Here is a 27,951-nt window from a genome sequence, read left to right as displayed (position 1 = left end):
ACTCTTATTACTATTTAGTTTGAGGAGAAACAGAGCAGTGTCATCTGCTAATGTGGAGGATCGTTAAATCACATCTGTTTGGACTGTTTCATACTGAGAAATAAGAATTCAGCAACTATCAGAAATAAGGAACAGGAAAGAGGATGAAGAATAACAGAGCTTCTTATATCTTTCTAAAACATTTTAACGACGTTAGCTCGTCAGGCAGCAGCAGCAGCAGCAGCAGCAGCAGCACCGGCGGCGGCTGCGGCCTGTGACGCCGCCCGGCCCACACCATATCCGACTCCTCCCTCTCCGTAGTCTATTGTAAAGATGGCGTCCATCATGGAGGGGCCGCTAAGCAAGTGGACTAACGTCATGAAAGGCTGGCAGTATCGCTGGTTTGTTTTGGACTACAACGCTGGCCTGCTGTCTTACTATACGGTACGTCCGCGTCCATGGTTTGTGACTGCTAACCCGCTCCCCTCGGGAGGCGAGACTGTAGAAGTTGTCGCTGGTTGTCAGACGGTTTGGGCTGAGGGCCTTGTGTTTGTCAGGAGTTGGGAGTCTCAGCTGGCACAGAGCGGCGAGTCTGTGCGGTGACGAGCACGGTGACCAGCAGCAGCGGTCCTCCGACACCGACTGGCCAATCCACACTGGGTTTTCCCCTCACACGTCCGCTGATGTAGCTAGCTAGCTAGCTAGCTAAAAAGCGGAGAAACACCTATACGTAGAAATGGTGCTTTGGATAGTTGACAGGATTTAGTGAAACAGTCTTATTTATGTCGTTGGGATGTGTGTTCCCGGTAACGTGTGGCTTTAGTGAGGCTCAAATAAGAGTCAACAGCCGCTGTGCTGCTAGCCAAAGAGCTAACAAGACTCCGCAGGAGGAGACAGTGGCTGCTAGTTAATATTTAGATAGAGCCCATGGCTTTGAATTAACTGTGATTAGATAGTTAAACGTAGAGTAAGGCAGTCGAGGAAAGTGGAGCTGTACTGTTGTTAAAGAAATTGTAAGTACGATAAGTAAACGGTGCTCTCGTTTGAGACAGTTGACAGAGTTGTCAAAACATCAATTTAGCCTTATCCCTATCGTAGTATCAGTAACGTTAGCTTAACTAGCTAGCGTAGCAGACGTTAGCCTGATCCCCGACACAAGTAAGGTTGTGAAGTGATTTTAAAGTGAAGTATAGTTTGTAAAATATGAAGTCAAAGCAGAACAGATGATTCTAGCAGCAGCTTTACACACTATCTGATTTAAAGGGACACTCAACCAGCTGGGTGTGAGCTACAGAGAGACGGTTGTGAGGCACAGCCCAGAAACACACCTCGACAGGGAGGGAGATGTCAGACAGTGGGAGATGGCTGCTGTTGATCTACAGAAAGAAGTTGATAATGGCCACTGTACAATGAACTTATTACCAAAAATATGTTGTTCAGATCCCCAATACACAAATGTGACCTATTAACCTAGTTAAAAATTATAGCTTACATGGTAATAAACTGTTACCAGCACCGAGTTAAAGGATGAGCATTGCTATTTAAACTAATGAACCAAATTAAACATACTGTTAGGTCCATAAATAATAAGATGATTGTAAGTTGTTTTTTTTTTTGACATTTGTTATCTGTACCACCACACCGAATCTTACATTAAACACTGAAGATGTGAGTGAAGTCAGTACTTTAAGCTTAAATTCAGTGGGTCTGTGAAAAGGGTCTCATTATCTAAACATACAGCTTCATCTGAGCATGTATAGCTGTCAATAGAAGCAGGTCACTGGTGTTTATTGATGGTAAACAAATGTATTACTAATGATAAATGTATCAGGACAAATTCTGAAGTTTATAAGAAATCTTCTCTGGTCAGATTCAGGCAAATGCTGCAAAATGGTGGAGATAATGACTCAAATTATACATAAATAATTACTCATTTCTGAAGGCAAAGAAATGAAATCATCTTCACTGGTCATGACAGTCACCGGATCTCAGGAAGACCCACAAAGAAACAGCAGCTGAAGACAGCTGCAGTAAGGGGCCTTCAGGGAGGAAATTCAGCATTAGATCATGCCCATGGCTTCCAAACTTGTGTGTCTTTATTTATTATAAGTTTTATTCTATCATTTAGTAGCTGGGTAGTGTAGTGGTAAAATCACCGGCCTCCATGCGGGAGACTGGGGTATGAATCCCAAGAAGGGGTCCTTAGGCAAGACCTCCTTACGCCTGTGCCTTGTACCTCGCTTGTAAGTCTCTTTGGATAAAACTCTAAATATAAATGTAAATTTATGACCCCTCCAAAATGGGTTAATGTCACCTGTTTGTCAAACCCAGTTGTAGCTCAGTCTTGACTGCTCACATCTTGAGTGTTTCCTTTATAATTCAATGTAGTGGTTTACAGAGATCAAATGCCAAAAACATATCACCATTTAATTATTTTTAGAACTAACTGTATATAACTGATTTTCTTTTGACAAAATACATATTAAAAATCATTTTGAATATATAACATAATATAATATAAATAATACATATGTGATTATGTGATATTGTAAAATCCCAGTGTCACATTTTTTTTCTACATTTTGCAGATGGGGCATTTTTTATTACAGACCTAATGTGGTGTATAAGTAAATGTATCTAAAATTTCATTTGAATTAATATAAGGAAAAAAGTGAGTTTTACTTTTGGTTAATTTTTAAAATATACATGATAAAACATGTATTACCAGTAAATTAAAATATTGTTTAAGGCTGACTTCAGTCACCTATTCTGTCTTCATCCACTATATGATTTCAGTACAAACTTTGTGCATTTTAATAATAAAAAAACAAGCTCCTCTGATCTGCATATCATACTGACTGTGTTAATCTCTGATTTGTTTTGCTTTTGTTTTACAGTCAAAGGACAAGATGATGCGAGGATCTAGAAGGGGCTGTGTGCGACTCAGGGTAAGACTCTCAATATAAATGCCATGCTGACTGTTGACTTTGTCAAGTTACGTACATACTCTGCATGCTTGGCTGAGAGTTGCTGGGCTGCTTTTTAGGTATTGGAAGACCTTGTTCAGGCCATTGTTGTACTGGGTGCAGAACACCACACTCCTACAGCCCCATTTATCCCACTCACTGTGGGACAAGATCTGCTTTGTCAATGCGTTCTTAGGACCAAAAGTTATATGTTGCAGTCTTCATTTGACTTGCCAGGAAAATACTCTGACTTGTAATATTGTACCTTGTGCCAGAATATAATAATTATATTATTGCTGGATTTGTTGGCCTATCTTAACATAGTTCTTGCAGTTAATGTTTTGCTATACTGATCTTTCTGTTCTAGTAAATGCTTGTGTTGTCAAAATGCGTTGCAATATTTAGCAGTGTCCACTAGATGGCATCAGTTGTCCTACTACAATATCAGTTCTACCACACTGTGCTAAATAGGTAGGAAAGATTGCTTGTTCAGAAGGGCTTTCAGGCAACTGCTACTGTGTTAATACTGAAATACAGGGCTCTCATCTCTCGGAAATGTAAGTTATTTGTCCACATAGAAGCTAACAGCAGACCAGACCTAATATGTACTATATTATTATGGATTATATTGGTTTAAGGTGACCTATTGCAGAACTATTTGTTTCTCCTTTTTATTGAGGCAGCTGTGGGCTGAGTCAGTGCTTTGAGGATTTACAAAACCTCTCTTGTTCAAATAGCATGTCTGTCCTTGTCCTGTGGAGAGTATGTAATGTATGTTTTTTACATGATTTTGACTCACTGACAACTTTGCATGCCATCGGTGAAGTAAAAGATAAGTATTATCAGTTACTAGCAGTGTCCAAAGGCTAAAATAAAACTCAAAACTCAAAAATATCCAGCTTTGCACTTTTAGAGCCTGTGCTATCCTGAAACTAATTTGTCAATCTCATATCAAGTGTCTAATAATCAAGGTCAACGTTTCTCATAGTTTTTAAGAGAAGCAGTGATAAGAACTACAGTTTATACAACTACACTTGTTTTAGGAAACACAACATTACTGAGCATCATGAAAATGTTGGCTGCAATATCACCGAAGGGAGGAAACATCACCTGAAACTAACTTAAAAGAGGATGTAGCATCTTTTCTGGCCGTATGTCTCTATGGCCATAGGTCAAAGGTTTCAGTTAAGTTTAGGTTCAGTGTAACAGACTTTATTGTTGTCACAGGAATGTGCTGTTATTCATCATGGGGCTAAAAAAATGTATCCATATCTTTCACTATTGGCTGTTGTATTTTCTATTTGTTTTACAACTTTAACTCAATTGTAATTTGAATTTTTGACAATGATCAGTAGTGAAAGGCTCTTTGATGTGAAACATGCTTGAGAAATCTAAAAGTTTCTAATCAGAGTTTTTGTTATGTTTATTCTCTTATCTAGCCTTGTTATAGTCTGTTTTCTGCTTGTTCCTTGTATCCAACCCTGTATTGTGTTGTATTGTATTCATCCCTGTATTGTATATTGTACCACCCCTGAGCTGACTGTGTCAGTTTCAATTTCAAAGTATTTTTTCCACAGGCTGTTTCTGTGGTCCTGCTAAACCAGGCATGCCTTGTCTTGTCTGAAATAACGCTGTAACCTTTCAATATAGTTATACTGGGTGTGTTGTTGGATTATTCAGTGTGACAAGGCAACTACGTTTTTTACTCTGATTATTCAGCTTATTCAGTATAAGTATTACCCATCCCCAAAAAGGCATCTAATGCAGTCCAATAAAATAATCTGTTAATCAGTTATTACCTCTGTTTGTCAGTGTTGGGTGACATTGTATCCAAAACATAATTTCCAAGGCTATAGTTTGTCAGCAAAAAGAGACGTTCTTTAGCCAGTTGGTCCCGCGACTTAAAATGCTGACTGGTATAAACAAGGCAGGGTCTTCCATCAGGGTGGAAACGGAAAAAAAAACACATTTATTCCACCTGATTTACTTCATAATGCTCTGAATGTTAATATTCAGTTACATCAAGAATCAACAACCTAAGCACATTATTGCTGTTTTTAAAAGATTTCAGATTGATGAACCGCCTAATTTGGTACAATGCCGTTAATTTGCACTTGCAAAAGAGTAATAAGAATGATTTTTAGTATCTGTATTCATAGCTGACAAATGCATGTTTTAAATAAACAAGGACAGAGGTTTGTGTAACACTCAAAGTCATCTTTGTAATAATTCCCTATCATCTATGGAATTAACATTTTGCATATAATGGTGAAATGAGCCTCATCTGTTATAATAGGCTTCAAAGTATTTTACATATTTTTATGTTATTTAATCCCCTTTAAGTTATTCTTAAGTTTTTTGTATCTAGACTCAGCTGCTCTGAGTCACATGCTTTGTTTCTGTTGCTATGAGCAAATGCCCCAGCTAGCCAGCAGGCCAGATCTCTGCAGTTGGCTGCTAGCTGCTGGTCCCCAGTGTCTCTTTCTCTCTACCAACCATCCCATTCTCCTCCTTTGCTCTCCACCCCTTCCTTCACTCTCATGTTCCAAAAGGCTGCCCTCATATGTCTGAACAACAGAGAGAGAGAGAGAGAGAGGAAAAAAGAAACGGTGTGATTCTGAGAAAGGGATGATAAGTAAGAAGGATGTAGGGCTTATGAAGGGGAGAGGGTTGAGCTGCTGAGATGGGCCACGGGTAATTCATGAAAGAGCCTCAATCCAGGGGGCTGCAGGAACATATGGATAGAAATGGAAAGTAGAGTGTGACGTGGCCTACTGTCTGACTGCCTTCTTTTTCCTCTCTCTCTCTCTCTCTCTCCCTCTCTCTCTCCCTCTCTCCCTCTCTCTCTCTCTCTGTGTTTGCACAGGGAGCTGTGATCGGCATCGATGACGAGGACGACAGCACATTCACCATCACTGTGGACCAGAAGACTTTCCATTTCCAAGGTGAGACGTCTTTTTAACATTGTTCTCTTCATGACTCTGCTCCTCTTCTCTGTGGTACCACCACCGGCTTACTTTCTCTGTGATCTTTCTTTGCATCCATCCCTGCAGTTCATTTTCTCCCTCTCCCTCTCTCACTCTCTCTCTCTCTCACTCCTCTTTCCCTCCCCGCTGTTAAAAGACTTGGATTGGTCTGCACTTTTACCAGGAAACACATGCACACAGGCATCTACACAATGTCGGAGCCTTTCCTCCCATCCTGTGGAACCTCTGCACGTTCTGTGAAGTTGAACTGACACGTATTTCTATAGATTAACAAGATTTGTTCCACTCCAAGCGCTAGATTCCTCTGGAACTGAACGAGCAAGTAAGGGTTTTTTTTTTTCTTCAGCCCTCTCGACTGAGGCTGAGGAGGAAGATTGCTGCTTGTGTCTCTCTGCAGTTGAGCCTCTGGGAATAATAAGGGAATACTGCTGAGCTGGAAGCTGAGCTCAGGTCTCTTCTGGTTGCTGCTGCCGTTCGCCCTTTGCTACACCGCTGCTGCAGCTCACTATCTACCAGCCAGGCACTGCATATTGACAGGATTGACTCCCAGCAACAGCATTGCCCCGCTTCTCTTCTCACAACCCTTCCCTCCTTTTTGACTGGGAGCAGTCCAGTCCAGTACACTGCAGACACCCCTTTTACTTTTCCTCCACCAGGTCTTTAAATTACCTTTTTCCATCTTTTCATTTGTCTTTCCATCTGTCCATTTGCATCCATTCTGCCAACACCCAACGCCCCTCACACTTCACATCCAGCACCCTTTCCTTCACCTCCCTCTTGAGGGTCACCACCAGTCACAGTCCATGGGCCTCCTGCCTCTCTCACCTCCTCCATGCCCTCTCCCATGTCTGTGTTCCGAAGCTGTATGCTGTGGTTCTACAAACGCAAGGGTAAGGAGGAAATTGTGCACATCTCGTGGTCTGCATGCATGCCGGTCCTGGGCGAAGGGATCAAGGAGGCGTTGTTTGTTTGTCTTCTGGGATGTACAGTCAGGGTGCAGCGTTGTGTTCTGCAGCGCTCAGATGTGACGGTTCGTTATCAAGGTTCAAGGGCAGTTCAGAACAGTGTGAAGACGGCTGTTTAGTGGGTGTCGACTTTGAGGAATTACTGTGGAGAGCATGTGCAGTGTTCCATTTAAATCAAATGTTTGCACAGAGTAGGTGTGTTGTTTATTAAAGGCTGTTTGTTGTTGCTGTTGTTTGACCTGCTCTTCACTGGGTTTGCTCGTAAACAATGACCCCCCCCCCAGGATGGACATTGTCATAATGTCCTCACTGTCTTAATTTATTCTGGAACTTTCTGAGCCAACTTTAATCTGAGTCTGCTGCTATGCCTCAGTCACTCAAAGGTGCATTTGCTCAGTTTTATGTGTTTATTTTTTGTTGGCTCCAACTGAATTGCCTGAGAGAGACATCAGAGAGGGAGCAAGAGAACTGTTCTAATGTAATAATCCTAAATTTAAGCATAATTCCAAAACCTTTATTGATGCAATCAGAGGGAAATTCATTGCTGATGGGGCGATGCATAAAAGGCAACTCAGACAACAAAGATACTGGTGTAGTAAATATGATGACGTAATGGTACAGAGTATTAGAGAGTTTGCAAAGATCAGACTGCATTTTCTTTGACAAATGACAAATATCAGCTCTTTTGGGTTCAGCTAAATCTACAGTGATTATGAATCTTTGATGTTAGGACACTCTGACCCTGTGCGACACATTTTAATCTCCCCATATCTTTTTTGTTTGAAAGAAGACAATGAAATGTCAAAGACACATGAGCTCTCTGGGTACCCAGAGGAGCGCTGTACCATCTCATGTATCAGCAGTGAGGGAACAGGCAGAATAAGCTTCAGATATGTTAACATGAGATTCTGGAAACTGCAGCTGTTTCCTTGGAGTCACAGGATGTTCGGCAGGAGAAAATTTCTCTGTTACTGTAAAATAATCCTGGTCTGAGCGTGTTAAGCAGTCAGTCTCCCAGGATTCACAGCAACATCTGAATGTGCTTGCGCTTGCTGTTTGCTTGTGTGCTATTATTTATGGGCTTATGCGTGGGCAAAGTATGGTGTATATGATGGGTAGAGCATCGCTGCCAAGATTACAATTTATAAAGAAACATACCAATACATCTGTGTTTTAAAAATCTGCTGATTCACAGCTCATTGTCACAGTGTTTTTTTATGTTGTTTTAATAGAAAATTTCCCATGATACTTCTTCTTACAGGACAGTTCACTCACAGGCTGTAGTTCTAAGCCGGCCCGCCACTGCACCAGCGTTCAGAGTGCAGTTCTGTCTTTCTATTTAGAGAAGCATCCATTATTCATCAGCCCCTCTCCCCCTTCCATGCATCAGAGTTGCCTGAGAGCCCTTTAGCTCCCCTTTTTCCTCTTTCCCCCTTTCTGTTCTCACTGGGATCCTCTCATCTGTCGTAGTTATCAGTCTAGCATTTTCTCCTCCATCTCTCTCACATTATCCAGACAGCATGGGGCAGCAGTTCAGGATGACGGACCCTCATGTTCTCTTACTTCTTCCCTTCCTTCAGCGTCCCTCTTACAACCTGCACCGTGTCTGCTCTCTGTCTTGTCATTTTTCTCACTTGTCTTTTTTTTTTTACCACTGTTTTCTTTTAGGACAGTTCCATTTGGCAGTAGTGTCATTTTCAGGGATTTCCATTGTGTGTTATTAGGTTTATTTATTTTTTTTCTTCTTTATTGTAGTTTTTAGGAAGGTGTGGATTGTGTAGAGTCTGTTGGTGTCAGATACAGTATTTCCATTCTGTACGTTCCTCACTGTGCCTTTTGCTTTTCTCTAGCGGAGAAGCATTTGAGCCTGCAGTAATAAGGTTTAGTCAACTCGGCACACCTTCTGTTATGACACTACTCAGCAGTCTGACTGCGAGATTGATGCACTCTAAAGTTGAAACTGCATCGTGAAACTCATAAACCTGCGCTGATAATATAATTTATAAGAGTACATTTTAGCTTTACTTTTGTACTTTTGGTCCTTTGTACTTTATTTCCTCTATTAAATTAGATAATGGTTGAAAAACAACATGTAACAAGCCCTATTTAAGGGGTAGTATCTATTCTGTGAACTCATAAAAAACAGGAAAATCTACTCATTTTGAATCTCCTGGGAGAGAAAATGAATGAAAAACCCTCAAATTAGTTTCTGGTTGTTTGAGTACATAACTGCATCTTAAGTTTGCAAGGTTATGGAGATACAGCCATAACACCGATGTGTTACCTGAGTACATAACTGCATCTTAAGATTGCATGGTTATGGAGATACAGCCATAACACCGATGTGTTACCTCATGTGACTGGTCTGCTGGCTAACACTGTATATCCATTGAATAGACTTTACAGCTCGCACCTTTGCTGGAGAATTTAGATCATGTGACAGATGTTGACCACAGACTAAGACAAGTATTTGACTTGCAACGCAGTTCATACAGTTACAGTATTAGTGTTTGTTGAATAGCCCTGCTACTAGCTCTCTCCTGTCATGAATAGAGCTAAACAACATTAGTCACAGTAATCTGTTCCTCTAGAGAGTCTGTTTGACTGAGGGGAAAGCAAGAGGGCAGTGAGGCACCGTCTGAGTGGATTGGCCTGAGCCTTGGCTTCCCTTTAATGTCTTTAAAAGCTTTTCTTCTGTAGCACTGCTCAGCCTCTACGCTAGCACATCCATTCATCTGTCTTGCTATAAAAAAAATAAAAAAATTACTCTTATGCAGGATGTAGTTGTCGGCTAATTCAGTGGCATATGTGCTATAAAATCTTTCTTTCAGTTTTAGCCACCATACACAGTAGAGCAGAGAAGTAAAACTACCTTTCACACATGAACTGAAAACCTTTAATACTTTCAGACACAGTCTATGTCTTTCAAACAGCACTCGGCATACATTATCCTGTCTGAACGGTCCAGTTCAGTCCTGGTTCAAGCTGTGGCACATGACAAAATCATATCCCCCTTTATTTCATTAGCACCAAGAAGCATACATGTGCCAATGCAGTCTGTGTGTTGCACATGTCAGAGCCTGTATTGGGTTCTTCTTCTGCCTTCTGACGGAGCTTAAACTCGATGATTATGCATCAAGGCTGAGTACTCAGGACCCTTACTTCTTCTTTCTCCTAACTTAAAAACACGAGTGATAGTGTGTGTTTATGTTTTTGACCAGTCACTGCCTGACTTCACCTAAATTTTCACTGATTATGAATAATAGACTTTAATCAGTCATTGCAGTACTTTTTATTTCAGTAAAAAATAAGCAATCAACATATTTTAAAATATTACCCCTGTACTCCTTTGAAGTAATTTAATGGCATACTTAAATCTGTCATGAGATCTTGTATGTGATTTGCAGCCAATAAGTTATTATATACCGATCTATATCAATCATATTATTGTCCAATTTCATTTTATTGCTTTACCCTTCACATTGTTGATCTGTGCTCTTTATTTTTGTTGAAATTAGTCTTTAAGACATAAAATGTGACCTATACAATTTTTGTATGGCCTCACTGTGAAATAGCACACATACAAAGCAATGATAGATCTGATCTGATCTAGATGAAGACACAGTTTCCATCACAGCATCACTACTACTCATGTCATTTCAGTGTTGTGTCCTGGTGTCAGTTGTGTTACACGCAGCTACCGATGGTGTCTGTATGGAAAATGTGGCTCACTGGGTGTGTGTGTCTGTCTGTCCTCAGCCAGAGATGCAGATGAGAGAGAGAAGTGGATCCACGCCTTAGAGGGAACTATCCTCCGTCACACCCTCCAACTCCGGGTATGTAATCATTACACTTATTTGTGTAAGTGTGTGTATTAGTCTGTGTGCTATCAAAACAAGTTGCGGCAGGTGTCAGTCTGCATGTGTACTTTAACTATTTACCATCTACTTTCCTATGCAAACCTGCCATACTTTGTAATGCCTAAAGTGTATACTGGTATAGATACACCGAAGTCCAATGAGGATTTATGAGCAAATTTGTAACCCTTGAGGTGAAGATAAATATGTTACCTATAGATCTGCACTTTCCCTGTGATTTTTATGGAAGATCAGATTACATGCATTTACATACTCTATAAATCATACACTGTGGGGACATACCATCTCAGGTGTTGCTATCAGCAGTTTTAAGGTTTATGTCTGTGGTTTGTCTCTGCAGAGCTGCTGATTCAGTGCTGATTCTTGTCAGTGTAAATAGAAATAATGGTAACATCCGTGTCATCATGAATTGAGGATGTTACAGCACTATTGACTGGTTTTAGCTGGTATGCACACCAGGTTTTTTATGGTTTTATGGAAATACTGTTACTTTGTGCCACCAGTGTTTGTGTCTTTGTCTGACTGTCTCACTGTCTGAGCCAGTTCTCTGCCTCTCCTGCCCTCCAGTTGTTTGTCTACCCAGTAATCCTCCTCCTCCTCCTCCTCCTCCTCTCCAATCCTCTAAACCAATTCTTCCTCCTTGTTTCCCTCCGTCATCATCTACGTGCAGTTCTTTCCACCCATCTCTTCCTTCTTTTCGCCCTTATGACCCACCTTTTCTTTTACACTCCCTTCTTTATTCATTCCCTTCCCTCCCTCTGTGGCAAAGCCTTCTGATGTGCTACGTGTGCCTGCTTACTCAGAGAACACACACACACACACACACACACTTGTGCAGTATTAGCGCATTGCTGTCGTAGCATCATGTGACCCAGCAATAGCCAGTCAGAGACCTGCTTGCTTGATGAACCAAACATCTGCCTCTGCCGCCTCAGCCAATTGGTGAAGCTCTTGGTACTTGTCCCTGTCAGCCCTTGCTGCTGCTTTGTGTTTTTTTTCTTCTGCCTGCGTGAGAGGAAGTGAGGCTTTCCTGCCAGGGGAGGGTCCTGGATTAACTCAGCTCTGTCTGCCTCATACCAAATGTTCAGCTGATAACTTGCCGAAGGAGAAATTGTAACCAGACTAGCTGCCCTGCTAACACACAGTCTGAAGACTGCTGTAGTTTATTTTGGCTGACCGCAGTGGAGAGCAAGAGGAGGAGATTGTTTTCTGTTTCTGTGTGGAGGAGGGAGAAAGAACGCTAACTTCACCAGAGCTGGTGGTATGTTGCTGTAGGGAGAAACAGAATAACGGAGGCAAAGAAAGAGAAAACGATCTTGTGTCAGGCTAAATGGCCAGATGTACAAGGTTTAATGCAGCATGTCCATTGGAGCAAGGCACCCAGTAAGTAACACACACACAAACACAAATGCCACTGCACCATAGCAAGGAGAACGGCTGCAGTGCGCTGCAGGGGCAGCAGCATTTTAAAGTGGGTCACACTGTGTACAAAGACAAATAAATATGGGAGGGAGGGGGAGGGTGCCAGGGCAGTGTTGTTGTGTACAGACTCTGGGGCAGTTTAGTGGCTTTGTGAATTTTGGTGTAAGGCCTAACAGGCTGCTCTGAAATATTCCTTCTATGTCACAGTCACTCACTGTGTGGAGATGAGGGGGAGTGGAGGTTTAGATGTCTGGGAGTATTTCAGGAACAGTGAAGAAGTGATGTGGTGGTACAGTAGCTGTTTATAAACCACCAACCAACCACCCCCTGACTATCCTCCTCCAACTTATCTACTGTGTCTGTCAAAAGAAGAAAAACACTTTGCCTTCATTATGTTTGTTGTCCATTTTTTTCTATGGGCTGATTTGGTTTTCTCCAGTCTGTCCAGTTCTTCAGTCATTTTGTTTTATCAGCGTGTTTTTGCTTGTACTTCAGGCTATAATGCAAACTTGGCCACTTGTAAAATACAGTCCTGACTATTATTTTACTATGAACTTGAGAAGGCCAAATATTATTGTTTAATTAACTTATGTAACATTTAACCGTGTTCATGTTTTATTTGTATTTGCACATGGGTGCCTCTAGACATTTTTGTAATGTTCTCTACTTGTCCGTGGCACCTTCAGGCAAAAATGATGTAACGCCTTACGAGAATGATAACACCTCTATTTCTGATAAACTGGGGGTGTAATATGAGTAAGTAACCAGACACGACAAGTTGTTGGCCTTCATACCAGGTCTGTAAATATAAGCATTTACATATAATTTTTTTTTTTTTTTGCTCTGGCCCTCATGTGGCCAGCTATATTTTTTAGTCATGCTTAGTGAAAGGACCTTTGATCCTTTGAGGAAGTTTGCCCAGTTAGCTGCAGGCTTCATGGCTACTGAGTTAGCTGTGACTTTTTTCTTAGTGAAGCTAGAATGTTTTCATAGTTTCAACTTAAGGTCTCAGGCTGGGAAAGTTGCTAACAGTGTTTGCCACTCAATGGCTTTTCTTCACATTCCCATGAGGTCGTCTTTAGCAGGAAGAAGAGTCCCCTCAGACTCAGGACGCAACAGGACTATGCAACGCAGCAAATGCAAAGCAGCGGTAGCCCCCACACAGTTTGATAACAGCTTGATTTACTAACAGCACTTCTGTTTAAGTCTAACACTCAATCACAGTTATACTTTTACTCTCTCTCTTTTTCCATGTAACAGGCGGTGTTGGTATTTTTCTAAGTCAGAGTACCTACTGTGTAGCAATCAGTTGCACTGACACACACTGCGTTAGTCATCAAACCGATTTGTTTGGCTTGTTTTGGTTTGACGTCGAATGGTTGTCGTAGTGTCACTGCTGACAGGCTCCGCCATTAAATACGAGGTGACTTTTAGAGAAGGTTTAGTCTGTGCATATGTTTAGCTGCTCATTCACCTGTTTGTGGTTTTGTGTCACAGCCAACAAAATCTTTGTGAGTACTTGTGTGAGCTCAGACAGGAGAGTGATACATGGTCACGCCTGTTCTGCCAGTAGTCGAGTAATTACCTTTTAATGGTGATTATGTAATGAAATTGTCTGTCCCCAACTTTCTCTGCTCATGTGTTTGTGGTGGGGCTATTAAGGGAAGCTAATTAACAAACAATGAATTTGAGTGAACCTAAACTATTCACACACACTTTTCTCTATCAGTAACTGAATTATCTCCAGCCTTGAGTTTCCTGATTTAGTTTTGTTGAAGCCTGAAATGTGCTGGCCTTCAGTAAGTCAGGCAGGCAGACAGATGAGCCTGCTGGCCTTTCACGTAGGCTAGTCTTTAAACAATAGTGTTCATGTGTCCCCCGGTACAGTACATTGCTGGAAGATTCTCCTCAACTGTTGATGCTTCTGTCCACCATTTTGTGTCACAGTTTAAAAAGCCTACAATGCCAGGAGGTGACATAGTTGAGCCATTTTTTATGAATGGAAAATATGTGACTACTGTACATGGCCTGGATTATTGGTAGTGGCTGTGTATTTTAATTTTGAATATCCAAATACTACCATGGCACTTGGCATGGATTTGATTAGGGCTCCACTGATGCTCAGCTGTGTTTATTTCTTCATCTTCAGGAGGCCGAGACAGGATTTGTTCCAAGTGTTCAAGACTTTGATAAGAAGCTAGCTGAAGCCGACGCTTACCTACAGATTCTGATTGACCAGTTAAAGGTAGGACTTGATGTTTAGTAAATAGAGCTGTAATATTCATGTACATTTTATAATTGGTGATTGTTTTTTTTAATGTTCTGAAACATTTAGCTAAAAATCCAATGATAAAACAGTCAATCTGAAAGATTTCCCACACCTTTAAATGTTCCTGAAATCACTGTACGTATTATTCTGTATACTGTAAATGACATAGCTTGCATTTGAATCCGTGTCCTAACCGTTCTCTTATTTTCTCTTTTTGTTTGCACTTCTTCTACTACTGGTTTCACTCACTTCTTTAACAAAGCAGGGGTTATTAAAAACTAAACTTAATGTAGCGATTTGACAAAGCAGAAAACAACACATCTAAACAAGCAGCAACATATTGTCTTAGACACTGAAAATCTTAATAAAAACTCTTTGAATGTCCTTGGTTGGTGAGTAGAGCAGGTTGCTTATCGCAGCACTTGCTGAAGCCATTACATCTGTACACATTCACTCTTTTTTCCTTTCATCTCTTGTTCACACAGCTGTTTGATGAGAAGATCAAGGACTGCAAAGAGGATGAATCGCGTAGAGTGAGTACCAGCAGTCCTGCTCTGTCCTTGTGTCTTGCCTCTCTGGTCACTGTTCTCGCTGACATTAAAGCCATAGTTAACAGCAGGGAAGATGGACTGACGCATATCACAGGGTAACGGAAAATGATGTGTGATGTGCTCTTTCAGAGTGGTACATATGTTTTATTAGATGAGCTAACAGAACAGTTCTATATCACATACGTAATGCTTATAGTATTACACTGCACTGCGACGGTGTGAGTACTGATCATATTTGAGAAAGTCCCAAAAAAAACTTGAATTTTCAGCCACATCAACCCGCACCAGAAATTGTCCTCAATTGACTGACAGACTGACAAGAGACTGTATAGACTGTATGTCAGCAACTAATATTATTAGTATACCATATGGCCTATTTATAGTATAGGCTTTTCTGCAGATTTGACGTTATTAATACGTGTGTGTACCGGAAGGGATAGCTAACCCTGATCCTTGAGATCCTGCTTGTTTTCCTAACCATCCCTGTAGAGATTCGGATGTACACACTTGATCCATGTAATCTGCAGTGGGTCGGGCAGGGATAGCTGCCAAATAAACAAGACAGTGGCTCTTGAGGTCCAGGGTTAGTCACCCCGGTATCTAGGGTCACAACAGTGAAAATCCCTTTTGTCAGATGTAAGCTATCAAAAACCCAAAGATATTTGGTTTACAGTGTAAAGCAACATTCAAAGCAAATGTAATTTAGTGAAGTTAGATTTCTCGTACTGGTAGTTTTTTTGGCCTCTCATTCCACAAAAGCAGATGATTATTGATTATTTCTTTTTCAATATGAAAGTAGAGGTGCAGAGTTTTGATGGAGGAAGCTGTTCAGTTTCAGGGTGTATTAGTAGCCTTTTGAGTTTTTACCAACAGCATTGTGATTCACTTCCTCTCTGAGACTAATGCTGGATCTTAGTCATTTTGACATGTTTGTCACAGTGACTTTCAGTAGTACCACTGTAGGAATTTGCCTTACAGAATTTCAAAGAAAAATAACACTGCTGCAGTCTGGTTGGAGAGTCTTACCTTGATGTCTCCTAAATGTATTTTATTTACTGTTAAATCTTGTTGGATTTTAGTAACTCCTTTCTTTTCTTTTTGCAGAAAATTGAAAATTTGAAAGAGACTACTTGTGTAAGTCAGAAGTTAGCCAATGTTTCTGTATTTCAGCCCTATCTGTCATTTCTTAGGTAATGAATTTCTATTTTCCCCTTTCAGAGTATGGTAGAGTCCATCAAGCACTGTATTGTGCTGCTGCAAATCGCCAAGGTAAACATAATATGAGTGCATGTTTGATTGACCTCTCAGTAGTTTGGACTGCAGTTTCACCATAATCATTGTTCTTGTGTGTGTGTGTGTGTGTGTGTGTGTGTGTGTGTGTGTGTGTGTGTGTGTGTGTGTGTGTGTGTGTGTGTGTGTGTGTGTGTGTGTGTGTGTGTGTGTGTGTGTGTGTGTGTGTTAGTTCCCTGCTTACAGTTACTATCTTGGTTGGTGGTTGGTGAGGGTGTAGCCCAGTATTTGTTTCATCACATGTTCCATTCAGCCCCGGAAAAGAAATGCAGCAATCATTTCTGCTTCATGTGGTTGTTAGGTGACTTTTTTAACCATCAGAACACTTTTACTCATGAAGAAGATTCTAGGAAAGTAGATTACTTTACAGATTGGCATGATGGTTCAATCCTGTCTGTACTGATTCAGAATGAAATGAGTATTTTACCATGTGATGAAAGGATTACTGTGAATGACAAACTGGTGAATATTATGAGGCTCCATGTGATAAGAGGGATGCGTCTCATTACTCTCAACACCACAGATGCTTGATGAAATGACTCTCAAACTTCCTATACAAGTAGTCTAACATTGTTTTCTCAAAATTTTAAGGACCAAAGTAACGAACAGCAACACGCAAACGGACTTATAGTAAGTTTGACGTCCTCTGTCCATGACAAAAATTAAAATCAAACAAACTGCTAACTTCCTTTTCTCGCTTAATTTACTCTCCACTGTAGAAAAGCTGATAAATCAGACCTCTTTAGTGCATGCCATCTAATTTGGAGATAAGCTGTATCTCAAACTCTCTTCCATGTCTGCCACCACTGTCCTCTTGATTAAGTTATTAATTTCTCAATTTCATCTGAGATTTAAATTATTTTTGCGATGGTTGGGAACTATTCTTTTATTCTACTCAAGATACCAAATGTGTATGTGTGTGTGTGCGCAAACTTTGCTACAGAATGGATGAGTTCATAGACTATATTTGTAATCTCTGTCTTTGCATGCCTGCATATGAGAGAATGCTGCACTTCACTTCACCCACTAATTAGTCAGCTAATTCAACATTGATTTGTGGTGTCCACACTGCCTGCTTATTGAACCTCTGAGCACTAATAGCTGGAAAGCCATCCAAAGGCACTTTACTGCACCTGCAGGTGTCCTATCGCCATGTCACGGCCGTGACACAAGCTTTGCATGTTTTAACTACAAAACATATACAGTACATGAAATTAATGCCAACTATTTTCCAAAGCATTTTTTTTTTTAAATGGATTTCTGAATCATCTTTTTTTATATGATGTTGAATATCATCAGTAAGCTCTGTAGTGTGCTGGATAGATGGATAATCTAGAGTGACATGCCAAAAGCATAACCCAAGATAAATAGCCCTTTCATGTAGAGTATGTTCATGCTGCTCATCTTGAAGGTTTATTTTCCCAGACATCATAGCTTGAGTGCAATACTTTCTGCAGCCATTTCTTAATCAGACATCAAGGAACCCCACAAAGGGAATTTTTCCAAATAGCTCTGGCTCACAACTGTTATTTCCCCACATTTTTTTTAAAATTTGGAATATGGGCTGTATATTTATTCTGCTGTGATGGATTATACATCTCCATAAGGTTGTGTAGGCAGTGGGTAGGAAAGAAAGTAATGGGGAAACTGAAAAGTGAGCTCAGAGCACTACGATGAACAGAACTTAGTAGCTACATGGACGGCAGATAATCCATCTAAAACATTTCTTTGGAAAATGGCAGCTAAAATAATGTGAACAGTCTGTAGGCAATGGACTAATACATGGACAACCTCTTGTGTGGTTCTTGAAACAGGAATCCCACAGGGGCAGTATAGCTCATAGACCTGCACTGCTCTTATGACGACTTAATCTCACAGTCATTAAGTACAGTATTATGTAGTAAAAATAGCACAGCATAAGCTCTGTCTACACATCTAACTGCACGTTTCAGACACCATGAGCTTTGTGCCAAAGAAATCTTTGCTGCGTTTAAACAGCTAAATATCTGTCATGGTGTGTGTGTGTGTGTGTGTGTGTGTGTGTGCGCGCATATAAATTAGAGCCATTAAATAAATGCACTGGAGACCTTTGTTTAAAACACCTCAAACATTAGTAGCATGTTTGATTCACCTAGTCGAGCCCTGCATTGCTGAGGGAATTTGCTGTAAAATGCAGGAGTCATTAAAAGTGAGCACACTAAAAGCCTGTTAAGTATTCCTCTGTCAGATCAAGCTGCTCATGCTAACTGCTCCATTAATGTTACATACACAAAAAAATGAATTGATCATGACACAGCGCTTATAGCCATTTTTAGCTATAATTCTTTCCCATTGCCTACTCTTCCTCCTTATAAAGCCATGGGGGGGGTCCCACCATGAGAGACCAGTATTTCTGTAATGGTCTATAATTAGAAGCCCTCGCCTTACTTTCATAGAGACACGTAGACAAGGCAAGCACCAGGCAGTGAAAAACGGAGGAAGAAAGAAAAGGCTAGATGCAGGAAGTTTAAACAAACTGTAAGAGAGAAGTGTGAACAGAAGGGTCAATGGGGCAGAGATCTTTCTCTCTGTGGTAGTTTCCACCTCTGATTACCACGTTTTTAGCGACCACTGGCAGTTTATAGTTGGTTTTTAATTGCCACAAAAAGCTCCATAGAGCTAATATATAGAGAAAATTTCCTTATCTTTATATCCGCCTTCTCTGTGGTCAGCATTTTGTCATGCGATATGCTCTGTTTTGTGTCCTGGTTTGTGGAAACCTATTATCCACTTTATGGCACTCTAGCCCAGCCTTCCATTGGCTAATGTTTATTCACCCTTACAGCCTAATGTCAGGGCACAGTCATGGGACTGACTCAGTGTTTCTGTTCCTGCTAGTTGGAAATTACTTAATCAAAACATGCCTTGTAAAGGAGCTGTAAACATCTCCATCTATAAGTTTGAATAATAAGATAACACATCACTTTGACTACATCTAATATCGGTGCTGCAGAAGCCCTGAGGGTAAGTCATTGGGGAATAAAGGTTGACATGGTTTTGCTTTAACTTAGTGTTCCTGTCTGTTTAGTCATTGGTATCAGTGACACCAACACTCCAAGCTGCTGATTTCTATATATGTACATCTTTATGTGTGTTTGTGCCTGTATTCAGATACATTGACACATGTTGTTAAGGTGGCACTAATGATGGCAGGCAATGAATTTCCCCAGTGGTTTTGACTGCAGGGAAATCAAGAGCCACAGAGTTTGAAGATGTTACACGTGTAGTCTGCAGCCCAGTGGAGTTAATTAACTCCTTTGTACACTGGCAGGTTGCTCAAAGTTCAAGATGTGCTGTTAGTTATGTGAAGCTACTGCTGGTGTTTGGATTTCAGGCAGTGCTGTTAGTTTCATATTGATTACATTAATGAAACATGGTAACGCCACTCTTTCCAGGAAATGGAGTGAAAGGAAATTGATCTGCAATGCTGGATGGTACACATATCATTTCACTGTTCTTGTTGTAATGCAGATGCAGGTATAACTTTGAGCTGCTCTATAACTGAAGGGTTATAATGACATCCAGCGTGTTATAGCAGATGCTGTTTTCTTGTGGTTAACACGTAGGTACACTTAGTTATACAAGTTTAAAAAAAGGCTTGTTACATTTTAGCTGACTATTTAAAAATACTCTTACTGAATGACTAGAGCAGTTCCTTGGTGAAGACTGACAATGACGTGTAGGTTTTGAAGACAGTTCAGACTGTTGGACAGCGTTTTAAAGCAGTAAGCAGGCAGTGATGTGGGTGTGTGCTATTGTTGAAGCGAGTGCCTGGTGTCCCTTTGAGACATTTGTTTTTGTTGTTGATGGCAATGATGTTTGTGTTTCTTTCCTCCAGAGCACCATCAACCCAGTGGATGGGATCTACCAGCCCCCTCTGGACACTCCTGTAGTCAACACCACGATGCCAACACAGACCACACTACCCACAGGTGCTCGAGATCTCCCTGTTCTACACTGCTTATACACATTTAGATGTGTGTCCATGTGTTTGATGTTTTAACACATCTGTACTTAGGTTTCACTACATCACCTATGTTAATGTTTTGTAACATACTCAAAGGTAGCAACAGCTCCCCCTGCTGTTCATATGTTCATCTTTTCCAACCAATGCTTCCACAAAATGCAGCAAAGTAATTGCTTTGGGACAATTTTTCTGTTCTCTGTGTTGCAATTTTCTGAACCAATACTATATTGGGTCAGTATTCAGTCCCCCAGCAACATTTGTTTCACTGTGGATTTGGAGACAGTGGAGTTGATGCGGAATAGAAGCAAGTTCTACTATGACAATAAGAATGTCATTCAGGAAACTGAGACAACTTAAGTTCCTGGTTACCAAAAATACCTAGCCCCTTATTGATTTTCACTGTATTTATCTGAATATATGTTGTTTTTTAAACATCAAACTCTCTGTTTTTATTTGATGGCATTGACTACGATCTGATTCTGACTGTTTTCATCAGATGACTATGACTAGGCTGCTTAAAAATGCTATAAAAAATGAGCACTACAAAGTAGGCCATTCTAATTTCGGTCTCCTAATAGACTCTCTGTCTGCAGCTTCTCAGATTATTTTCTCGGCATCTTGGCACAAGGCATTAAATGTGATCTCGATTCTTTTTAAGGCTTCAATGCTAATTCATTTGCTTTCTGTTGTTTTGCTAAAGACGCTTCTCAGGTGTGTAAATCAGACCAACGACCCTCCACATTGCCTGTAGGTCCCATCGTTACGGTGATGGGCAGTCTGCAGACCCCAACTCCTAACAGCACAGGTGAAATTTTAATTAGCCAATTAAACAGTCAGTTATATTTAGATTACTACCAGGAAAGCATTGATGTTGTTGTATAATAATGTACTGACTGACTGCCTGTTCATATATATACACTTATATATATAAATATATAAGTGTGTGTGTGTGTGTGTGTGTATATATGTGCATATATTCTGGACAAAAGACTGACTCTTTGTTGGTGTTTTTTGGATCCTTTATTTTACTTGCCACATAAATCTAACATAATAAACATGAACAGAAGAACTAAAGTAGTAATACTACAATAATGGTTTCTGTACCTCTCCAGCCGAAGTGCTGTGACCATTAACATAAGGTAAATTAGGAATCTCAGTGTAAAAGCACTAGAAAGCTGAGGTTCCTGCCTTTTTGTCTTGCTGTGCTGATGCAGCGATATTAAAATGCTGCGCTGAGCACTAAGGAGGCAGGCTGCATGCTTGAGAGCACCATCAATATATTTTGCAGAGCAAGCTGTCACTATGTTAAAGACGACTTAATATTGGTGTATGCAGTCTGCTGCACTAGGCTCAGGAGCAAGTGCTCCACAGTGTTAGTTTGATCATTCTGACTGGTATACTGTATGAATTTATTATTTATTTATTAGATCCACGCCTTAAAAAAGACACAACTTAACTTTATTTACATTTTTTTCTTTGTCAGGGAGTGGCCCATCCGGCCCCAGCAGCGGCGTCGCTTCCCCAGCTCACATCCCGATCCCGTCACACTCAGTGCCAGACTTCTCCTATTCCTCCAGCGAGGATGAGTTCTACGATGCTGACGAGTTTTACCAGAGCAGCACTTCCCCCAAACACTGCTTAGAGTGAGTATAGTATTACTCTTCCTTGATGCAACCCACACTGCACACAGTGAAATGACTGCTTGAGTGCTTAAAAGCAGCACTGGCTGTTATTACAGCATTTTAATAAAAAAAAACAAAAAAAAACAGCTTACATAAGGGCAGTCAAACTTTGAGATGCAAACACAATGGGCTGTGAAATCCTATTCATTCTTTATCTCTCCTGCTTCCTGCCTCCCTTCCACGCTCCTTATCTCTTTCTTTTCCCCCAGTCCCTCGGGGTCTCCAGCTGCCTCACCCCTCACTAATGAAGAAACGGCATTGAAGCGACCAGACACCACTGAGTCCCTCAACTCGTCCATGTCCAATGGTACCACAGATGCAGGTAAAAAGGAAAAACTCACAAGACACAGTTCATAATATAATAATAACCATTTTTTCGCTAGCTGTTTTTGTCTTGTCATGGATCAAACAGCACGTTTTTGTATTCTCATTCTTACTTCACCATCCTAGAAGTTAAAAGTATCAGTGTAATTTCCTTTTGTCACACAGTAAAAGAGAAGCGATGTCTTAGGCATGACAAGTTGGGGAACTTTATATTACTGCAGCGATGAAAGCCTGTCGCCTGCTGTTGTCCTCAGATCCATTTGATAGCCATGATGACCGTGATGATGACGGTGAGGGCGAGTCTGTGGAGGAGCACAAGAGCGTCATCATGCATCTACTCTCTCAAGTTCGTCTGGGCATGGACCTCACAAAGGTAACGACATGAGCAGCGTTTCTGTGTCTGAGTGCGTCCCTTTGTTCTGTTTGCCTTTCTCCCGCTTCAGTACAGTCCTGGCCTTTCACTCATCATGTGTTTGTTTTAAACATCCCACGCAGCTACAGTTCTTCTCCTTCATTATATTTCACAGGTGGTCCTGCCTACATTCATCCTAGAGAGGAGATCTTTGTTAGAAATGTACGCAGACTTCTTTGCACATCCCGACCTGTTTGTAAGGTAGGTACCGTTTCAGCAGCTCTTCTGATTTGTGCATTGTTTTAACAACACCGTCAAACATTTCAATGAGAACCGTAAACACTCTTTCATATGGCTTTCACTAGTATCACTGAGCAGCCAGAGCCCCGAGAACGCATGGTTCAGGTCTTAAAATGGTACCTGTCAGCCTTCCATGCAGGGAGGAAAGGCTCAGTAGCCAAGAAACCTTACAACCCAATCCTGGGAGAAGTCTTCTACTGCCACTGGGATCTGCCCAGTGAGTCAGAGGAGCCACCCCAGCACACGGTGAGGCCACACCCCTCTACAGCCAAGGTCATCGGCCCGAGCTGACTACTTTGTTCTACTCTAATAAGTCTGTGCTTGTTATATTATGGCATCTTATTTCTACAGTTATGGCACTATTATCCCCTACTAACAATCATAGTTCATACTTTAATTTAATGAAAATAAAGCAAGTTGAAAAGAAGTTTGTATAAAAGTAGTAGCTGTTGCTTGATTCACTGTACATAGTCACTTTACAGTGTGTGTTATTTAGTTATCTAAATAAATTTAACCTGGGAAAAAGGATAGCTGCACCCAAAATTTAACAAACTTTGCAAATATTGTGTATATTGCCACAATTTTCAATCGCTTTCCTCTTCTCCAGGAGCCTGTATCAGATGGTCCAGTTCCCGGGGCGTCATCCAACAGTGTGTGTTTTGTGGCAGAGCAGGTCTCTCACCACCCGCCCAGTGAGTGTCTGCTCCTTCTTCTTTTCAGTGATTGCATTACACAGCACAATACCTTCCGGGATCCTACAACATGTAGGATCAAGAAAACCACAATGGATATTGATCATTTTTGAAAGGTTTTGGCTCAGTAGAAGTTTTGTAAAGAGGCTGTAGCTTGATGATGAATTAGAATTTCTTAATCTGGAAAATATAAATGAAATGTTTGACTCATTTTAAAGAAGATTTCTTGCTTGCAGTATCTCTGACGTTTCTTTTTTTCTGTAGTTTCTGCATTCTACGCAGAGTGTTTAGGTAAGAAGATCCAGTTCAACGCACACATCTGGACTAAATCGAAGTTCTTAGGCATGTCGATAGGCGTCCACAACATTGGCCAAGGTAAAAGCTCATAAACTCAAAGATATATCTGGTACAACATGTTGTCACAATTATATTGTAATAATTATTTGTTATTGTTTGTTTGTTTGTTTGTTTGTTTTAGGTTGTGTGTCCTGTTTGGAGTATGATGAACATTACATCCTCACCTTCCCTAATGGTTATGGCAGGTGTGTGTTACTGCTTCTCTGTTTGTCTTCACTGTCTGATAATCTCTGTTTGCTTCACTGACCTGAGCCTGTCTGTCCAGGTCGATTCTGACTGTGCCTTGGGTGGAGCTCGGCGGGGAGTGCAACATCTCCTGCTCCAAGTCAGGCTACAGTGCTAACATCGTCTTCCACACCAAACCCTTCTATGGAGGAAAAAAACACAGGATAACTGCTGAGATCTTGTAAGTAGCAAATTTAATGCAGTTTAAATGTCAGTTTAAAGATGAGATGGATCAAAGGTTCTGTTTTATTATTGAAATACGCCACATTTCCTTTTTGCTTCTCTTGCAGTGCACCCAATGATAAGAAGTCTTTCTGCTCAATTGAAGGGGAATGGAACGGAGTCATGTATGCCAAGTGGGCAACCGGAGTGAGTTCTTTATTGATTATCTGAATTTAACTGTAAATTTACAGGAGGCATGCATTGCACTGGGGGCTAACTATTGAAGGAACGTGTTATAAAGTAAATAAAAAAATTACAAATATGAATGGATGTTTGGTTTGTGTGTTTGTAGGAGAACACAGTGTTCATAGACACTAAGAGGATAGGTATCATTAAGAAGAAAGTGAGAAAGCTGGAAGACCAGCTCGACTATGAGTCCCGAAGGTGAGAGAAATGAAACTTCCAGAAACAAAAAAGCCAACAATGTGTGTGTTTATCTGTTTGACATTGGCCTGTTTGATCCCTCAGATTGTGGAAAGATGTAACATTGAACCTGAAGCTGAAAGACATTGATGCAGCAACAGAGGCCAAACACGGGCTGGAGGAGAAACAGAGATCTGAGGCAAGAGACAGGAAGGCGAAGGAGCAGCAGTGGGAGACCAGGGTGAGCCTGTCTGCCTTTAATATTGTGAAATTTGCAAATCGTCCTCTATAAACTGTATATTTTACTTTTTTGAAAGAAAAAAGACTTCAGATTTGAATAAATGCAAGTAAATGTTAAAATTACAACAAACAAAGTTAACTGCTTGTATTCTTCTTTGTCAGTTATAGTCTAGTTACAGTCGTCACTCATGGTCAGAGATGTTGTTGGATTTATTTTTGTTATCAGTTCTACGATTGTTGTTTGGGATAAATTAGTGTAATATTTATTGTTGTGTGTTTCTGCAGCTATTCCATGAGGACGGGGAGTGCTGGGTCTACGATGAGCCTCTATTAAAGAGATTGGCCTCTCAGAGGCACTGAGACGACTACACACAATTCTCATACACATATGCATAAAGAAATGCACACACGACAGAGTCTTCATAAGAACTCTTTTGCAAAACCACTTCTTGTCCGAGCCTTAAAATGGCTGATGATTGAACATGTACACAGCTTTGCTTTTGACTGTAAAAGAACAATATGGAAATGAATGAAACCTAATGGAAAAGCATCAGAGATGTAACCTGAAAATTAGTAAAGCTCCTCTCCTTATTTGGGCAATCTCACCTCCACCTTCCGATACCCGCCACCTGCCAACATGACACTCGGCAGCGTAGAGAGGAGACGAGGGAGTCGTCTCACGTCGTCTCGTGACTCTGTCCATCAGCTTCGCGACCACACCCTTCATCAGCTCCACAGGATGAGCCAGAGCAGCACTCGCTTACCTTCTCACATGGTTTTATCTCCGGGGGGGTCAAAGGGGTGTGTGGTTGATGGTGTTTAAATCAAATAAACCTTGACAAACATAACAGCGCTCTACAGTACATCTCAGGGAATCTGGTGACTGAGGAAATAAAGCTGCTGAGAGTTTGACAGCCTTATAACGGTGGAACGGATGAATCTTTAAGGGGCAGGGGAGAAATTCTCTGCTTGCCTGCAACTAGTTATAACTGTTTATATATAGATATACATATGATGGATATATAAATATATATTCTTTTTTATTTTCAATGCTCTTTTTGTTCCTGGCAATAGTGTAAAATATTTGAGGTTATGAATTTGATGGCTTTACATCTCTAGGAATCATTCCATCTACCCTTGATGTTCTGTTCCCATTTAAAAGTGAACTTATCACCAATTTGGTCCTTCACACTGTTCTGTGTCCCGAGTGTTATTCAGACGCAAAACGCCCTACACAAGCCATAACACACCGTTTTGGAAGAGTTGTGATTCATGGAATATATGCAATATAGATAGAAATCATAGTCGGTCAAAAGACAAATATGGATCTCCATTATGCCAAAAATGTTTAGAGAAAAGGCTAAAGGGACTTCATCTGGACAGAGAACATCCTCTGAAATAGTTTCTGTGTTACCTGAAGGCATTTATGAACAAAAATAATTGTTTACATGTTTGTGTCTTTCTTGGTTGCCGGCCAGGACGGAGTCTGTGAAGTCTCCCTTTTGCTCTGCACATTACCTGTCCTCATTCCCCCTCCAGACCCGCCGATGTCGGAGCAGATGAATCAGAGTAGATGTGTGAAACACTGCTGCTGTTTCATAGTGCTGCTACAGTCCAGACTCTGTTCTACCAGTTCAGTTTTCTTGTTATCTTTTTTGTTGTCCAGCTTTTTAAGACAAAAATCACATAGAGGGCAATATTTATCCTACTGTACACATCTGCTTTTTGAACCATCGTTCATTATCTTATTTACAGCTTCATAGGTTGGATGTAAATGCAATGATATTCAGAAGAGATACGAAAATAAACAGTTTTCACCTGAAAACGATCGTGAACATCTCTTAGTGCAGTAGTGGGTTCACAAGGGTCCTTCTTGTCTTTGTGTGGGTATGGTTTATCGTTTCCTACATGTTTGGTCACTATGCTAACATCACAAAACAAACATATTCCTGGTGCTTTATGTCCATTCAGTGATATACTAGGTGAAAATCTCCATGCCTGTGATTGCAGCTGTTGAATTGAATCCTCCTCTTATACTAAAGACAGATGCCTCTAGAAATGAGCCAAATTTGATTCAGTCTGAGCTGAATTTGAAGCTACTACCTTGTTGTTTCCTCCATGTTTTGTCTTTGTGAATTATATTGAATTGAGGCCTTGCCATACATTTCAGTATGACTCTAAGAGAGAGCAATCAAAACAAATGTATTTTTTATTTCCTTCACATCATAACCATTGATTGTATTAGAATCTCCTGTTTATTGATGCATAATATTAAATCTCCATTGGTTTATTCCTGCAAAGTTTTGTCGTGCTTCTTTCAGCTGAGCAACAAGTCACACGGCTCTGAACAAAGTCAGGTTAATTTATTATAGTGTTTAGTTTCATTTTTAGGAGTCATTTTAAATTAGAAGTAGATAAATGTACTAAAATAACTCCTAAATCCTCACTGCTGCAGCCAGTTGGTTGAAAGAAGTCACGCAGTTAGTAAAGCGCAGTAAATGTGGTTTAAGTCCAGTTACTTGGGTTAGTATCCTGTCCAGATACTACACACGTGCATACATCTGTCAACAGCATGGCGTCTTCAAATCTGAATGACTGCTAAAAACAGGAGGACCACCAATACATGTGACTGTACACACATTTCTCCAGTAGATGTTTACTATAGAGTGGCAAAGAGATAAAAAGTTAAATCCATGCACGCTGTTTGCTGTCTAAACCCCTTTTTATTGTCCTAATTCTTCATCTGTTTTAGTCAGTGCTCAGGGACTTTAATCATCAGTAATGTGCACATGCATGACTTGGCCTGCAGGGGCGCTGGTCGTCGTCCATTTTTCCCATCAGGCTGTGCGACATCTCCTATAAAAACGCCCTGCGCCCTCTC

The 27,951-nt window shown here is 40.7% G+C and overlaps 1 protein-coding gene across 4 annotated transcripts; it reads left to right on the top strand.

Annotated features, from left to right (window-relative positions):
* The first annotated feature begins 285 nt into the window (after nt 1-285).
* osbpl9 (oxysterol binding protein-like 9) lies at nt 286-27,370 on the top strand. 4 transcript variants are annotated; one of them, XM_026345019.1, is made up of 24 exons: nt 286-423; nt 2,877-2,927; nt 5,812-5,890; nt 10,657-10,733; nt 14,347-14,442; nt 14,952-14,999; nt 16,122-16,151; nt 16,236-16,286; nt 16,899-16,937; nt 20,185-20,278; nt 21,014-21,118; nt 21,797-21,956; nt 22,205-22,317; nt 22,574-22,692; nt 22,847-22,932; nt 23,037-23,217; nt 23,579-23,663; nt 23,928-24,038; nt 24,142-24,205; nt 24,286-24,426; nt 24,536-24,614; nt 24,760-24,851; nt 24,936-25,071; nt 25,356-27,370. In XM_026345019.1, exons 1-24 carry the CDS (start codon nt 313-315, stop codon nt 25,428-25,430), a joined length of 2,223 nt encoding a protein of 740 aa, XP_026200804.1. In that variant the 5' UTR covers nt 286-312; the 3' UTR covers nt 25,431-27,370. The 4 variants fall into 4 exon arrangements, with proteins under 4 accessions (XP_026200804.1, XP_026200805.1, XP_026200807.1 ...); XM_026345020.1 differs by lacking the exon at nt 16,899-16,937; XM_026345022.1 differs by lacking the exons at nt 286-423; nt 2,877-2,927; nt 5,812-5,890; nt 10,657-10,733 and adding an exon at nt 11,775-12,158.
* The last annotated feature ends 581 nt before the right edge of the window (nt 27,371-27,951 follow it).

The sequence above is a fragment of the Anabas testudineus genome, chromosome 4, assembly GCF_900324465.2.
Source record: "Anabas testudineus chromosome 4, fAnaTes1.2, whole genome shotgun sequence".
Lineage (NCBI taxonomy): Eukaryota > Metazoa > Chordata > Actinopteri > Anabantiformes > Anabantidae > Anabas > Anabas testudineus.
Note: the sequence above shows the minus strand (reverse complement) of the source record. Positions and strands in the feature narration are given on the sequence as shown.

Coding starts and splice junctions, on each gene's coding strand:
- osbpl9 (XM_026345019.1), top strand. CDS start 313: ATGGCGTCCATCATGGAGGGGCCGCTAAGCAAGTGGACTAACGTCATG. Junction 22,693..22,846: donor TGGGCATGGACCTCACAAAG/GTAACGACATGA, acceptor TATATTTCACAG/GTGGTCCTGCCTACATTCAT. Junction 23,664..23,927: donor GGTCTCTCACCACCCGCCCA/GTGAGTGTCTGC, acceptor TTTTTTCTGTAG/TTTCTGCATTCTACGCAGAG.